This window comes from Mauremys reevesii, linkage group 11, assembly GCF_016161935.1.
Source record: "Mauremys reevesii isolate NIE-2019 linkage group 11, ASM1616193v1, whole genome shotgun sequence".
Lineage (NCBI taxonomy): Eukaryota > Metazoa > Chordata > Testudines > Geoemydidae > Mauremys > Mauremys reevesii.
The window spans coordinates 36,799,123-36,813,839 of NC_052633.1; the positions used below are offsets into that span (position 1 = coordinate 36,799,123).

At 38.6% G+C, this 14,717-nt stretch overlaps 1 protein-coding gene across 7 annotated transcripts in view; it reads left to right on the forward strand.

Annotated features, from left to right (window-relative positions):
* Nucleotides 1-14,717, forward strand: part of ATF2 (activating transcription factor 2) — a 91,821-nt gene that overhangs the window by 23,205 nt on the left and 53,899 nt on the right. For 6 of the 7 annotated variants that reach the window (XM_039495865.1, XM_039495866.1, XM_039495867.1 and 3 more), the window contains exons 5-8: nt 5,266-5,362; nt 8,070-8,188; nt 10,968-11,096; nt 14,465-14,643. In XM_039495865.1, coding sequence (XP_039351799.1) covers nt 5,266-5,362; nt 8,070-8,188; nt 10,968-11,096; nt 14,465-14,643 — 524 coding nt within the window. Of the gene's footprint in view, nt 1-5,265; nt 5,363-6,878; nt 7,174-8,069; nt 8,189-10,967; nt 11,097-14,464; nt 14,644-14,717 lie in introns of those variants that run through there. The other variant, XM_039495869.1, reaches the window with a different exon arrangement.

Sequence of the window (14,717 nt, forward strand, 5' to 3'; positions counted from 1 at the left end):
AGTCTCCCACAATCATACAATTCCCATTAGTATTTACTGCATTAAAAACATTAAAGAGGTCTCTATCCATATCCAAATTGGATCCCGGCGGTCTATAGCACACCCCAAGCACTATCCCAGGGAGGCTGTAGTATCTTTTATATTTAAAAGAAATCAAGAGTAATCCTAATCTGAAACATTGTTCTTTCAAGTAATTTCTGCTTAGCTTTTTGGGCTCTATACCATGGAGTTAGAGACTGAGAAAACTCAATTGTGTGGCAGGTTTCAGAAGTAACTTATGTGATGTGAATTATATTAAAAAATGGCAAACATTTTTTTTAAGTATACAGTAGTAGAAATCAATGAGTGTTGTGGTTTTTTTTTTGTCATCATGGTAAATGCTGTTGCATTTATGCACAGTGAGCAGGTAAAATATATGCTTGTTACTGCATTACAATAAAAGGAAAACCAACTCACACTATGCCTTGCTCTAGCAGTGGCACAGGTCCCTCATTTTCATGAGCACTGAAATATTCACCAACTTTAAATAAAAATAGATTTGAGGGACATCATCAATTTAAAAATGTAATTTCTGAATATTTTACTTGCTACAAGAATCATTAAGGATTGATATCATTGAAAGGGAGTAGAAGAAAATATGTTTTTTGTGCATTTGACAAAATAGTTACATTGTTTAACAATTTTCCCTGTAAAGTTGATCAGTTTCCACTTTGGTTTGTTAGGATATTTTACATTTTTTTAAAGAAGTAACATGTAGAGTGGTGCTCGGGGGCAGGTAGACAATAATACCTGAAAGTACTTTTAGCTAATTAAAAAAAAAAAAAAAACCTGACTAGCACTCAAGTTGATAGCATCTCTTCAAGAATTTAATTTTTAAAAATGCAATGATTTAAAAAATCCATATTATCTGAAAAAAAATAAGCTAAATGCTCAAAACTTCATTAGCCCGGAGTTGTTTGCCTTCACTTGTCTTGTGCCCTTTCAGAATGTGGAGAGTGGCTAACTTAAACATCTGCAAACCCAGAGTGCAGGAATAAGGATATATTCCGTCCCAACAATACAACCTTAACTGTTCTTTCCCTGGAGCTGGCAGTAGAGTAGTGCAAAGGTTAATAAACTGCCAATGGAAGTGGAGGATTCTCATTCTTTTGATGTCTTCAAATCAAGACTGGATTATTTTCTGGAATATGGTTTAGTCAAATACAAGGCATTAGGCTCAATGCAGCAGTAACTGGATGAAATTCTCTGGCCTGTGTCATACTGGAAGTCAGAATCTATGTTCTAATGGTCCTTTCTGGCCTTAAAATCTCTGAATCTACAGTAGATAGATCTGAGAAAGGACTAAGCATGTCCCATTATTTGTGTTAAGTTCCACAGATTTGACTTCCAACATTTATCTGCATGGACTTCAGCTATATTCGCTGTGTTAGGTGTACTTGTTTTGAATGATGGAGGGATTAATTGGAACAACTTGCTAGAGCTGTGACTGTGATATAAAGAGAGGTGCAGGTTTACCTTGAGGGATCAAGTATGCTTCATTTCAGCACTGAGTTTTGTAGATTGTCAGTAGAGTTGCACCAGTTACCTTGTCATGAAGATTATCAGCAGTGTAATGGCATACATGACAGTGGTGTCCGGGGCTTTGTGAGGGATAAGTGAAAGTAATATCTCAGAACAAATCCTCAGGACGAGCATGAAAGTGTGGTAACATTTTTGCAAATCTGGGGTGGTTTGTGTGGAGTAAACTCAGTGTTTGAGTGAAGACCAAGGGGAAGTAGGTAGTTTCCTATATCAGACGTAAACCCAAGGTTTGCCTTGGAAAAGAGAAGGTACTAGACTTTATCCTAATGTGCTCGTATGCTCTGTTCCCAAGTGTTCTGCAGCATCTATGCTGTGAAAGTATGTAATTGGTATGCAGGGGAATCGCTCTAAAAGAGCAGAGTTAAGGTTGCGTTGCAGGGGTCGCATGTACCTTAATTTGTATTTCCAGGTTTTCAGGGGTTTAAGTTTAGCCATTCTCCACATTTTGGAAGGGCGCAAAGCATGACTGGGTAACATTAACTTTGCCTTAATGAAGTTTTGGCAAAATTAATTTCCTTTTGAGTTTAAAAAAACCAAAACAATAATTTCTCAGTGTGCTCATGTACCACAGCCCAGCTCTCCACCTCCATTGCCTCTGTCTCCTTGGCAGCGATTACCCCAGCCACAGAATACACTGGCTGCATGTTAGTGTCTTCAGTGCCCTTACATCATCTCCCCATCTCTGTGCCTGCCTAGCACAGCTTGGTTCTCTCTTCTCAGCCCTCCTGTCCACGGAGAAGCAGGCATTAGCATGGGACCTGCAGTTTGAGAAACTGGGGAAGGGATGCAGCAACAGTGCAAGGACTAATGTAGAGTTGGGAGGGGGGGGCATTTTTTGAAGGGAGGGGTGAGGTCATCAGAGGAAGGATGATCCAGTGGTTAGGACTGGGGATTTGGGAGACATAGTTTCAGTTCCCTGCTTCGCCATAGACTTCCTGTGTGACCTTTGTCAAGTCACTTAGTGTCTTTGAGTCTCAGTTCCCTAACTGTAAAATGGGAATGATAGCGCTTCCTTACTTCACAGAGGTGTTGTGAATGTAAATACATTAAAGATTGAGGCACTTGGATACTACAGTGATAGGGGCCATGTAAGTACCTATAATTGATGTTAATATTGATGGATGTGAGGTTTTGGGGGTGGGGGCAGAGCTGAAGCCACTCCAGTATCACCTACTGTACTCCTCTGACCCCCCCTTTCACTCCACTCTTTCCTGCACTATTCCAGCACCTCCCCCCCACTGCTCCAACCCCCATATTCCTCCAAGCTGTTCAGACTCTCCTATTACTGTTCTGACACTGCTCTGTCTCCTCCAACATTCCCTCCATATGCCTGCTGCTTTGAGCCCTTTCCACACATTTACCAGCTGCACCCTTCTTCTTGGCACTCCATGCCCTAGAGGGGCTATAGGTAGGTGGGAAAGTGATGGGGCTCTGAGGATTCCATGTATCAGCTGAAACCAGGAAGAGGCAGGTGGGTGGAGAAAAAGTCCCTACCCCAAATCTCGCCCTAGTGTATGGGGAAGAGGCTCTAGACATCCATCTTCAGCAGAGGATCCAGATCTTGGCTCACACATGGTGAGGCAAGGACTCAGACTTCCCTGTGAAGGGCAGGAACCCCCCAGATCCTGGCTTACATGCAGAGTGGGAGGGACAGGGGCTAAGACCCCCCTCTGAGAGGCAGGAGCACCCAGCTCCTTGAGCTCACCTTCTAGCCCTCAGCTGTGGGGCTGTGAATGGGAGGCATCTCCCCCATCTCCACCTTTCTGCTGCCACTACCTGGCCCGGGCAGGGCTAGGGGAGGGGAGTATGTGGGGAAAACCAGTGTTTGAATTATCCTTGGCATGTTTGGTCCCTCAGTAGCTGTGCCAGAATACAGCCCTAAGGTGAAAAGCCCCCATCTCAACCTCACAATTCCTGCATTGCTCCAACCCCTCCCCCCATATTCCTTCACTGCTCTGACATCTCCCACACACACACATTCCCCAGCTGTCTCTCAACAAAATAATAAGAATTTGAAAAAATTGTGAAAAGCTCCTGAGAGTGAGTTGTGTAGTAGGCAGGGGCGGCTCTAGACCCCAGCGCGCCAAGCAGGCGCTTGGGGCGGCCGTTTCCCGGGGGGGGCGGCATTTGGCTCCGGTTGAGCTCCCGCCGGCATGCCTGCGGCAGGTCCACCGGAGCCTGGAACGAGCGGACCTGCCGCAGGCATGACTGCGGCGGGTCCCGTCTTCCCGCGGCTCCGGTTGAGCTCCCACAGGCATGACTGCGGCAGGTCCGCTAGTCCCGAGCTCCGGGGGTCCGGCCGCAGGCATGCCGGCAGGAGCTCAACCGGAGCCGCGGGAAGAGGGGACCCGCCGCGGGACCGGGGAAGGGCGGCGCAGCGCTCCGCGCTGCTTGGGGCAGCCTACTTTCTAGAGCCGCCCCTGGTAGTAGGTAACCTCTTGAACAATGACACATTAACTTGCTATCCTTTTGATATCACACAGTTCCATTGGTCAGGAAACAGACAAAGACTGACTTGTGATTTAGTTACTCTGTCTAGTGGTCTTTCATCTTCTCTCTATTTAATTAATGGTAATTTCCTGGACAGTACTTCTAAAGTAAAATCAGAATCTGCATGTGGATTTTAGAGCAATTTAAAATATTTATCTTAAACCAGAAACATTGGTCTTGGTAAAACTTCCAAAAGCAGTCCCGCAGAATGCAGGCAAAGAGCAAGGATGTGCACATTGCACCTTCTCTGAAAGCTGCCAAGGGTAGGGGTAGAACTCAAAATGGATGAGTACAATGAACACAACATGTTTCCCGAAGCCATCTAGTTATTGTGACAACAGCCTGCCTCGCACCCTTGCAGCACATGTGCATTTCTATCTCTTTGGCTCATCAGTTTTGGCAAAAGCCATTCTGGAGATCTAAACTCTGTCAATAACTTTTTCAGTGTTGTATTGAGTGGGTGTCGTGCTAGCTAAATTAAATGTTGAGTGAATGAGATCAGTTTTGGGACTGTTGGAGCCATAATCTGAGTTCCAGGTGTGTGCAAAAAAATAAGATTTTGTAAAAAGCTGAGGGACTGTATCTTGGGGGGACTCCCCTTGCTCAAACGATCCCTTTATGGATTATTAACCCTACTCTACAGGCCCATGCAGCACAGCAAAGACAATCCAAGTAGGCATGTGGATTTTAGAGCATTCACAGTGGTCAACCCTTAAACAAAAAGACATGTTCAACCTTAACCATGTTCAATCTTAGCTATGGTAGAAAACCAACTCTTCTGTAATTGCAAAAACCACAGAGGTTACTGTGCTCAAAGACAATAAATGTTTATAATACTTTTGTGTCAAAAGTGTATCTTGACTTTTTGATGACTGTAGGGTTCTTCACAGTATCAGAAAGTAAAAAATTTTTTATGCTGACTTTTACTGACTCATAGTGTTGTTACTTAATTATTGCGGACATTCTTTAGCAGTATTGTTTATATATATTTTTAGTTAACTTTTTCTGACCATTTGATGGTAGAATATTATATCCAGCATTAACAAGAACAGATGTGTATCTGTTTAAAGAAAATCAACTGATATTTTAGTGATAATGATGGTTTTACATGCTGTGAAAATGACTTTCCATATAATTACATTCACTTTGGTCAAATTCAAAGTTTTAACTGTACTTTAAAACTTTTTGCCACAGCGTTTTACCAACGAGGATCATTTGGCTGTCCATAAACATAAACATGAGATGACACTGAAATTTGGTCCAGCTCGTAATGACAGTGTCATTGTGGCTGGTTAGTATATTCTTTTATTAATAAGTTATCCCTCTTTCTCCTGGAATGTACGCAAATTTTGTGGGGTTTTGTACATGATATAATTTCTGTAAACTGGTGAACGAAAATACCAAAGAATTCCTGTATGGTAAAGGTTTGCAACATGTATTCATTATCCATTACATTTCTATCTAAATCACCTCTCTTCACGTGGTATATAGTAAATACAGGATTGTCAATATTGCAGTAGTTGACTAACCTATGTAAGCATTCATATAAAAAAGTACATACTGTATAACCTTTTATGTCTAACCTCATCTGACACTTAAACGCTTCCCCAAGGTCTTGGTTGCCCTTATAGTTTACACGTATGTTGAAATGGGTTTTTTTCCCCCTAAAAATACTACACCTTGTACAGACTGCAGTTGTCTCAAGAAAATCAATCAATAGTATTGTAAATATTTTAAAATAATAGGTTGTTATAAAGAAGACAAGTCTTTTAATTTTGTCTAAGTCAAAACTACTTATTTGCAATATCTGAAATCAAACTTTAAATCCTGAATCCTTTTGCCTTTCTTGGTCAGTCAGAATCTTTTTTTTCTTATTGTTTTATTTCTTAAAAAAAAATTCCTCTCTAAATTTATTAAGTCTATGGCTCTTACAGTCACAGACCAATCATGAATGGACCATTAGACTGTAAATATTGCTAAGTAAGCTCCTCTTGAACTTCTTGTGGGTAGTGCATATACTACACCATAGATATAGTCAAAACATTTTCCAGTGATGGAGCAGTCTAATTTAATTGTACAAATGCACTAGCCCCTCTTTCCAACTTTCCGTTATTCCAAGTTGCTAATTTATTAGGAGAGGCAGACAAATGGAATTCTACAGTTTAAAAAAAACTGGCAGACTTTTAAATACCATAAATGGTCTCTGCAGTGTGTGCAGTTTGTGCGGGACATCTATCAGGCAGTCAGGTAAGTGGCAGTGAAAGAGTTCTTTATCTTCCTTCCCAAGCATGCTACAGTACTTCCATGATTTTTTTTTCCCCACTATCATACATGAACTCCCCTTGAAATTTAGTCAAACCTTTTGTAATGTATAGTAAAACAGCTTACTTTCATCTGACAGTGCATAAATTCTAAGTGAAATAAATGAGAGGTCCATACTATCCAAAATATAAATTTAAAATGAGTACAGAAGTCATTCACACAATAGTCAATAGAAGTGCTGTGATTTTAGTTTTACTATGCAAACATCTTTTAAATCAAAAAAGTTTGGGATGCTATCTTCACTACACTTTGCATGTAACTTAAAAATGACACAGCATATGAATAACAGAAGCAGTAGTCCTGTTGTTCACAATAAAAGAAGAAATACAAAACAGGTCCATGAGTCGATCAATGCCACTTTCCCTTGGGTTTGAATTGTGGGAGGCCCTCACACAACAGCAACTCTCATTCCTGTTTGAAAATAAAGCTTCTTTCTTAAAATGATCCTCTCTGCTAATGCAGGCACTTAAGAGTTGTTCCTTCAGCCAACAGATGGAGACAGAACTCAAACTTTTGATTACATCTTCCCCTGTATCTACACCATGAGGGACTGGTCTACAAACCTCAGTTGTATGTCTCCAGCAGGTGGAGCAACAGTACCACTTCTGGCTGGCCTGAATGAAAGAGGAAAAGAAGTGTGCCTTGCAGGCCTAAGAAACTTTTTGGCCACATGCCATATCTCCCTTTCCAATCTTATCCCTGGGGTTTTGAATGAGAGAATCTTCCTAATTACCAAAACTACAAGTGAATGCCACCTTCCAAAAGTTAACAGTTATTAATGTAAATATCATATTTTTATCTGATTTTCTTTATGTATGTAACCATTCAAGCCTCCATTATAGCCAGCTACTTATCAGTGTGTATATGAAAGTGAGAGGTAAGAGGGAACTCCACTCAACAGAAGAGCAAGTCTAATTAAAGGCTTCCCTCTGATAGCAATCTCTGCTGACCCACTGGTGTGTATTGTTGGGTTTTACACCTATTAATTTGTACCAGGGCATAACAAAGTGTGCCCCCATCAAAGTGGGAACTAGCATTCGTCCATATTGTTTATTTATAGTGTATTATTAAAAATAACGTTAAAAATCTAAGAAAATTGGCCCATGTATCTGTGTCTATTTTTAATCATTTAAATATTTTCAGCTCTAACTACTCTCTCCAAAATAGGTGGAAGCAAAATCCACATTATGAAATAACCGACAGCTAAGTTGTTTAATAAACCATTTTAAGAAAAGCTAGCACAGAAATATTGCAAAATGCCCAAAATATTATTTTTACACACACACAGTAAAAATATCTAAAGTATTTTGAATTAAATTGCCAGAAAGTTTTGAATAGTTATATGCCTCCTTTAACTGAAAAATTATTTAAACAAATGAGTTTGTAACCTTAGCAATAGTGGTTTTAGGTAGAATGGGCTGCAAGTCTTTATAATTAAAGGGGAAAGTTGCATCTTAAATTTGTTTTTAAATATTGTTAAAGAAGAGCCCTTAAACTGTAGCACAAACTTTATTTTAACTAGGTGGTTGTTTGCTTTAGTGTTAACTTTACGATAAATAACCAAAGTAATTACAATTTGGGCATTGGTGGTATTTTCATATTTTTATTTTGAAGATAGTAATAACATGTACTTACTAAATGGTATTTTGGAAAAAAAATGTTTAATTTCATTTCAGATCAGACACCAACACCAACTAGATTCTTGAAGAACTGTGAAGAAGTGGGTTTGTTCAATGAGCTAGCAAGTCCTTTTGAAAATGAATTCAAAAAGGCTTCAGAAGATGACATTAAAAAAGTATGTTGGCAATATTGGGCTTAGAAGTTACTGTATAAAATTTTTTTGTTTTGGTCTGGAAGTACTTTAGTGTACTGAGAGATTTGTTTGTTTTGATAAAGCAGAGGAACCGTGTTATACTGGAATGTATGCTTTAAAAAAAATCAATGTTCTCATTATTTTGTTTTCAACTTTGAAATGCATCAGTCATCAACATAGAAGTGTACGTATATGTTGTATGCAGAGAATACAAATTTAGGCCCCAATTCTGCAAAGACTAACACACCTGCTTCATTTTACACAATGTGGCTTTAATTGGCTTTACTGTTTTTTTAATTATTTAAAGGCCCGATCCACAGTTTATTAAAGTGAATGGGCACCTTTCCATTGACTCCAGTGGGCTTTTGATGAGGCCCTAAATGAGTAAATCATTCTAAAAGGAACCCAGTTCTTACGAGGGGAAAAATATATAAATAAAAATCAGGTGGAAGGAATAACTCTTATACTTAAATTGTTTTTCAGGTATACAGATTAGACAACACTTTAACAATGTACACATTATTTTAACAACTGAATATTAGTAATGAGTTAAACAGTGATAATCAAATTCAGCAACTAAAAGTGAAGTATGGTTTGAGAACAGATTTTACTATTTTAACTTCAGTTAAAGTGACGTTTAAATCTTTGACAGACAAATCCCACTTGAAAGACAAATGTTGATAACAACCAAAACCGCCACACTTGTTCTTATTGTACAAATTGAATTTTTGTGTAAACTTGAATTGAATCCATTTCTAGTGAACTTTATTTAAATACATTTAGATGTGTTGTCTTTCATTTTAATTCCTTCCCATTTATAAATGCTTAGGGCCCAAACCTACAAACACTTGTCAATGTGAAAAACTTTACTCATATAAATATAGTTATTCAAATGTACAAAGGTATGCAGGATCACATCTTTAGTTTTCTTTGTCTCTGTGGAGATAGCAGAGACCCCAGGAATATAATAGAAACTTACCAAGCCCTAAAAAAATCTGTCACCTGCCATTTTCTGTGTGCCCAACACAGCTCCAAATGATGACTCCCACTAATATGTTTCCCACACCATTATATGTAGCACTATTGAGCCTGTGAGTACTTGCAGGCTCAATAGTGCTACATCTCAGGAGGCTACAAGGATCAAAGAATTTTTAAAACTTCTTTGCAGTTTCTTCAACACTGCTCCTCATCCTCCCATCTGACCTTCATGTCTTAGGGAGGGATATTGTACTGTGATCTCCCTGAGTGACTCCTAAGAGCAGTGATCAAAGGAGAATGGGGTTAATAGGGAGTATCATGTGGGAGGAGTTATTTAACTGCATTTTCTGGTTTTCAGAGGTTTTAGTTTCTGGCTTTTAACTTCCATGTTCTGGAAGAGTATAGGGAGAATGGGCACTCCTAAACAATTTTCTCTCTCTTTAATGAAGTTTGATTGTCTCTTGAAAGAACCAGATAGAGTATAATGAAAGGTAAAAATCTTTCTCGAGAGAATTATTTTCCTCTAAGGTATTTTGGCAGATGGGCTAGTTTGCAATATGTGAGTCAGTGGCTAAATACTCTGGACTTACTTTTTCTTTAACCAGTATCAGTGATATTAGTTAAAAGATATTTTTAAAGGAATTCCAGATGTAGTTCTCATGCCTTTTAAAAGTTATTCTGTCAGATTTTAACAAAGTGAAGCCATTTGAGCAATTATATGTATTTTTCCCATTCTCTTTTTAAACAATTTTGTCTCTTTCAATAATTATTCAATATATTTGTTTGATAACGTTTTGTCCCTTGTAGCTTTTGGAAATTAAGGTTTTGCTGTCACACTTGTGATTATAATCATTTGCTTGGTAACAATAAAATTTAATAAGCATTGTAATGTAACTTCATGGTGTGAGTTCAAAATAAAGTAGAAGTTAGGTTGTGATGGAGAGCAGTTATTCAGAACAAATCTGCAATCACACTAAAGAAGACAGAGAAAATTACTGGGAAAGAAAAATGAGTCTTGTGTGTTTTGGGTTTTTTTTTTTTTTTTTTTAAGTTTTGCCCTAGGTTGAGATTTCCTCCTTAGGCTTCCATTTATTTTGAGACTTAACGTGCTTTCAAAGTTTAAACTTTATTCTTAGCGATATAATTTAAAATTTTAGCATGTTATGTGGTAAAGTGGTATTTGTGATTTTTTGAGAGTTCTCCATTACTGGCTACTTATGATTGAATTGAAAATGTAATCAATTACAGACCAGGATCCCAATACAGTGTGATTAAATGGTCGCAATTGTCCTCATTCTCAAGTTGTTAGAATTGGCAGGGCCAGCTGTCGCATTCAGAGTATAGAAGAACAGGCCATGCAGAAGCCCAAAGGACTGAAAGTAATACAAGGCAGGGACAAGGGGCTTTCTGGAGAATATGGCTATCTTATGAAGCAGAATACCTTAGGCTCCATTCCCAGCTGTTAACTTCCTAAGGTTTTCAGGAAAGGAACACTTCTCCTACAGAACTTACAGGGATTGGCCTGTACTTTGGCTGGCCTGAGGACTTGAAAGGAGAGGAACCAGACATTTGCCCAAGGGACTGAAGGTCATGTAGAAGTGGGAATGATGGGGTAGCTTAATGAGCTGGCTCTGCTTTAGATGGCCTGTGCTCCTTGAGAACAGAGCCTCTACTCCTTAGGGCTGATACTTTCCCCAGCAGCTTATTTTGTTTTTACATATTATAATTTTACATATTATAATTTGAGTGGCTAACAGGTTTACTTGCATGTTTACTCTTTTAGATGCCTCTAGACCTATCTCCTCTTGCAACACCAATCATAAGAAATAAAACTGAAGAGCCTTCAGTTGTGGAGACAACTCATCAGGATAGTCCTTTACCTCATCCAGAGTCCACTACCAATGATGAAAAGGTCAGGAACTTATTTTTCTGGTTTCAAAACATTTTTATAAAGAACATTCACAGCAATGTATTTAGTTTTGTATATATTTACTAGAATTGCTTTGGTGACCTAATTGTTGATTGTACAGTGATGGTAGTCATAAAGATTCAAAACCTTCAACCCTTCAGGTAAATTTTGCTTAAAATAAACATCCTTTATTCTTCCCACTGGTCCTCCAACAAATTTAGGAGAGAACAGATTTTTCCTGATATTTCTTCTTCTTGTCTTACTCTCATCTACATGGGTTCTGCTCTTTGAGTCCTTCTCCATTCCAGCCTGTCTTGAAGCAGTTCCTCGGAAACACCGCAGCTAATTATATCCTTTTGTAAAACATCCATCTATCTAGTTTCAGATCTTAAAGCCCTTCTCCCACCTTCCACTTTTCAGTTTAACATCCTGTTTCCTATGTATTCCTCCAATGTTGGCATATGAAAATAAACCATCTAAGCCTGGATTCCCTTAGCTTTTCTATAATTGGTACCACCTTCATACTTCCTCAAATTGTACATTCCAAACATGGTCCATCCTTATAACTCCAAGCATTCATCTTAACACTAATTTCCACTGTATTAAAGAACTGCTTCTGGCTCTTCCTCAGTGTCCAGCACTCCAAATCAGACAAAAGTGCTGACCCAATTACCATATTGTAGATCTTACTTTTCAGTTTGATAGGCATTCTCTTATACAGATCACTTCACTCACTTTTCTTCATTTAGTCCGTGACTTTCCTGTTCTGTTTATAAGAAAAACAACTTTTTAAAAAAAGAGCATCTTTATACATCATAAATAGGGCTGCAGATTTGTCACATCTTTTTTATCAAAAAATCATGGCGCGATATTGGTAAAGTTAGTAAAAGTCACAGGTTTAGGGACTGCTTTGTGATTTTTTTTCTTTCTTGTTGATAAATGCCTTGACAGATGAGGGGGCACTGATCACCTGCACCAGCACCATCCCAGCAGCACAACCCTAATCCTGGCCTAGATAATGTGATTGTGACTGTACAAATCACCACATAGTTTACCTTTTTTTGTTTGTTTTGCCAGGATACCATATGAATTCACAAAATGTCCATTTTCCTGCTATCAACCTGACATTCTGCCTGCCTTCTTAGGTTCTGCTTGCTTTTTAGTCCTCCTCTTTCCCAAAGGGGAAACAAATGTGTTTCTTTGCTGGCTATTATACTTCTGGTATTAAAAGGACAGAGTGGGAGGCAGAGAGAAGGGATATCTTTCATGATTCAGTGCATCAAGGATGAGAGTGTGACCTGAGCCACCAGACCTTTTCTTGCAGCTGAATGGGCAAAGCAGCTGAAGCAGTTGCATTACCTTTGGTAAAGAAGACTTACAGGAGGAATATACTGCCATCTGGTGCTTGTAAACTGCTCAGGATCACAGCTCCACTCTTGCAGCACTTATGAGCTCTTCATAGCAGCCACATTCTCCTTCTGCACAGCTCCTAAACTTAATCTGAACAAGGTTACCCTTTAGGAGATCTACAGAGCAGATTTCTTCTGCTGCAGTTCTCCCCCGGTTTCCCACAATGAAATACTTCACGCCTTTGTTCAAAATCTGGGAGAACTGATGAGCCATGCAACAAATGCAGGTTGTGTTTTGCTCTTTGGTGAGGTGCAAGTTTCAAAGCTGAAGGTCTCTTTATTGAAAAAGCCCTGCTGCCAGTCCACTCCTATTTAAACTAGAAATGCTCCCAGTTTGACCACTTCTGAATTCAAAAGGCACCATAGAAAGAGAAGTAGTCTTTAGGGCAGCAAGGTCCCTAACTATTCAGGGCATTATCAGTCCAAATCTACAACATAAGCGTCATTCAGAAATCAAGTGGAAGCCAGTGCAGCCTATAGGGCACAGGTGTAATATGTTCCCTAAGTGAAATACTATTTAATAAGTGGGCAGTTGAAATCTGTACTAATTGAAGGGTTTTTTTTCATAGTTTTAAAGTGTAGTCCTGAGTACAGCAGCAGTCAAATCTAACAAAGGCATAGGTAACTGGAAAGGCCTGCATCCAAAAGGAAAGATAAAAGCCAAGTCCAGATAAAGTGCTCTTCTGCTGCTACTTGTATGTACCTCCAAGAGCAATAGAGGATCTAATAAGGAACAAACAGTGGGCATGCTTCCTCAGTCGTTGGAGATAATAATCTCTTTCTCCAACCCACAAATATCACTTTTATCTGATCTTGATTTTAGTCGCAGCTAACGGGTTTTCATCTTAGCCCTGTCCTGGTTTGGTTAACTGCTCAGCTGCCCTGTCCAGAGAATGCATTTATTATGTGTTTTCATTTTATGAAGTATTTATATTCTATTTCAGTACAATTAAAGATTATTGAATTTAGCAATAACAAACATTACCATATAATTTCCAGTTTACTGCATCATGCAGTGCTCTCTCATTAATTTTGGTTGGGGGCTAGTTGCCGTGTACAGTAGGTAAAGTTTATAGCACAGTATACAGGGTCCCATGTTAAAGGTAATTCCTTGTTTCATTAACTTTTGTGAAGTGCTTTGGGGTCTTCAGATGGAAGGTATGTATAGACGTGCTAAATGCTTGTTTAATATTTTCATTGAATCCTAATTGATTGCCAGTTTCAGGATTATGACATCACATCCTCAGTCAGTTCTGTTACTTGCCTAGTTTACGAGCACAGTGATCTATCTTCTGTGCTCAAATCTTTCTTTAAGATTCAGTCAAAATGTAGGTGAGGGTATTTCTAAGCATCTTGAAAGACTGAAAGAACTGTAAAATTCTGTGAGTATTTTTTCAAAAGATAGGGTCTTAGTTAAATAAGAGAAATTAGTTTTTAAAAAGAGTAACAAATGTACAAAGTTTTTTGATTCTTACTGACTCCAATGGTCCTTTTGTTTCAGCTGTTATATAAACCTAAAAGAAATATTCATTTATATTTCTGTTTGCTGTATGTCAGGGCATATTGAAAAGGTCTGTTTACCAAGAACTGATGCAACCGGTAGCATAATACTGATTGTCAATTTTTTTTCCCCTGTATCTATTGGACTTACTAATACAAACCCTGACAGCATATTGGAGCAGTATGTCTCATAGCTCAGCAAACTGGTCTTGAATTTGTCCTAAAATTGTGACGAACAGATGCATTTCTTGATTTTGTTTGTCACAGCATTAATTATTGAGCCTATATTTTTGGCGAATTTACTCAGTTTTTTAAAACAGCGTAATTCATTCCACTCCATCAGTCTGTAAGTTGTGTAAACGTTACAAAGATTGCTGATTTTTTTCTCTTTAATCTATGTTCACTGCACAATCTTTATTCATGGTCTGTAATTTCAATGGTTAATTTTCATTTTTCCCATAGGAAGTGTCACTTCAGCAGACTGCACAGCCTACATCAACAATAGTTCGTCCAGCATCACTGCAGGTTCCTAATGTATTGCTAACAAGTTCTGACTCAAGTGTTATTATTCAGCAAGCAATACCTTCACCAACTTCTAGCACTGTCATTACCCAGGCTCCATCCTCCAACAGGCCAATAGTGTAAGTTATATGTGATAGTAAAATATTTTATTGCAGTTTTCTAAAAAGATTTTTTCTAGTTTACAAAGTATTTT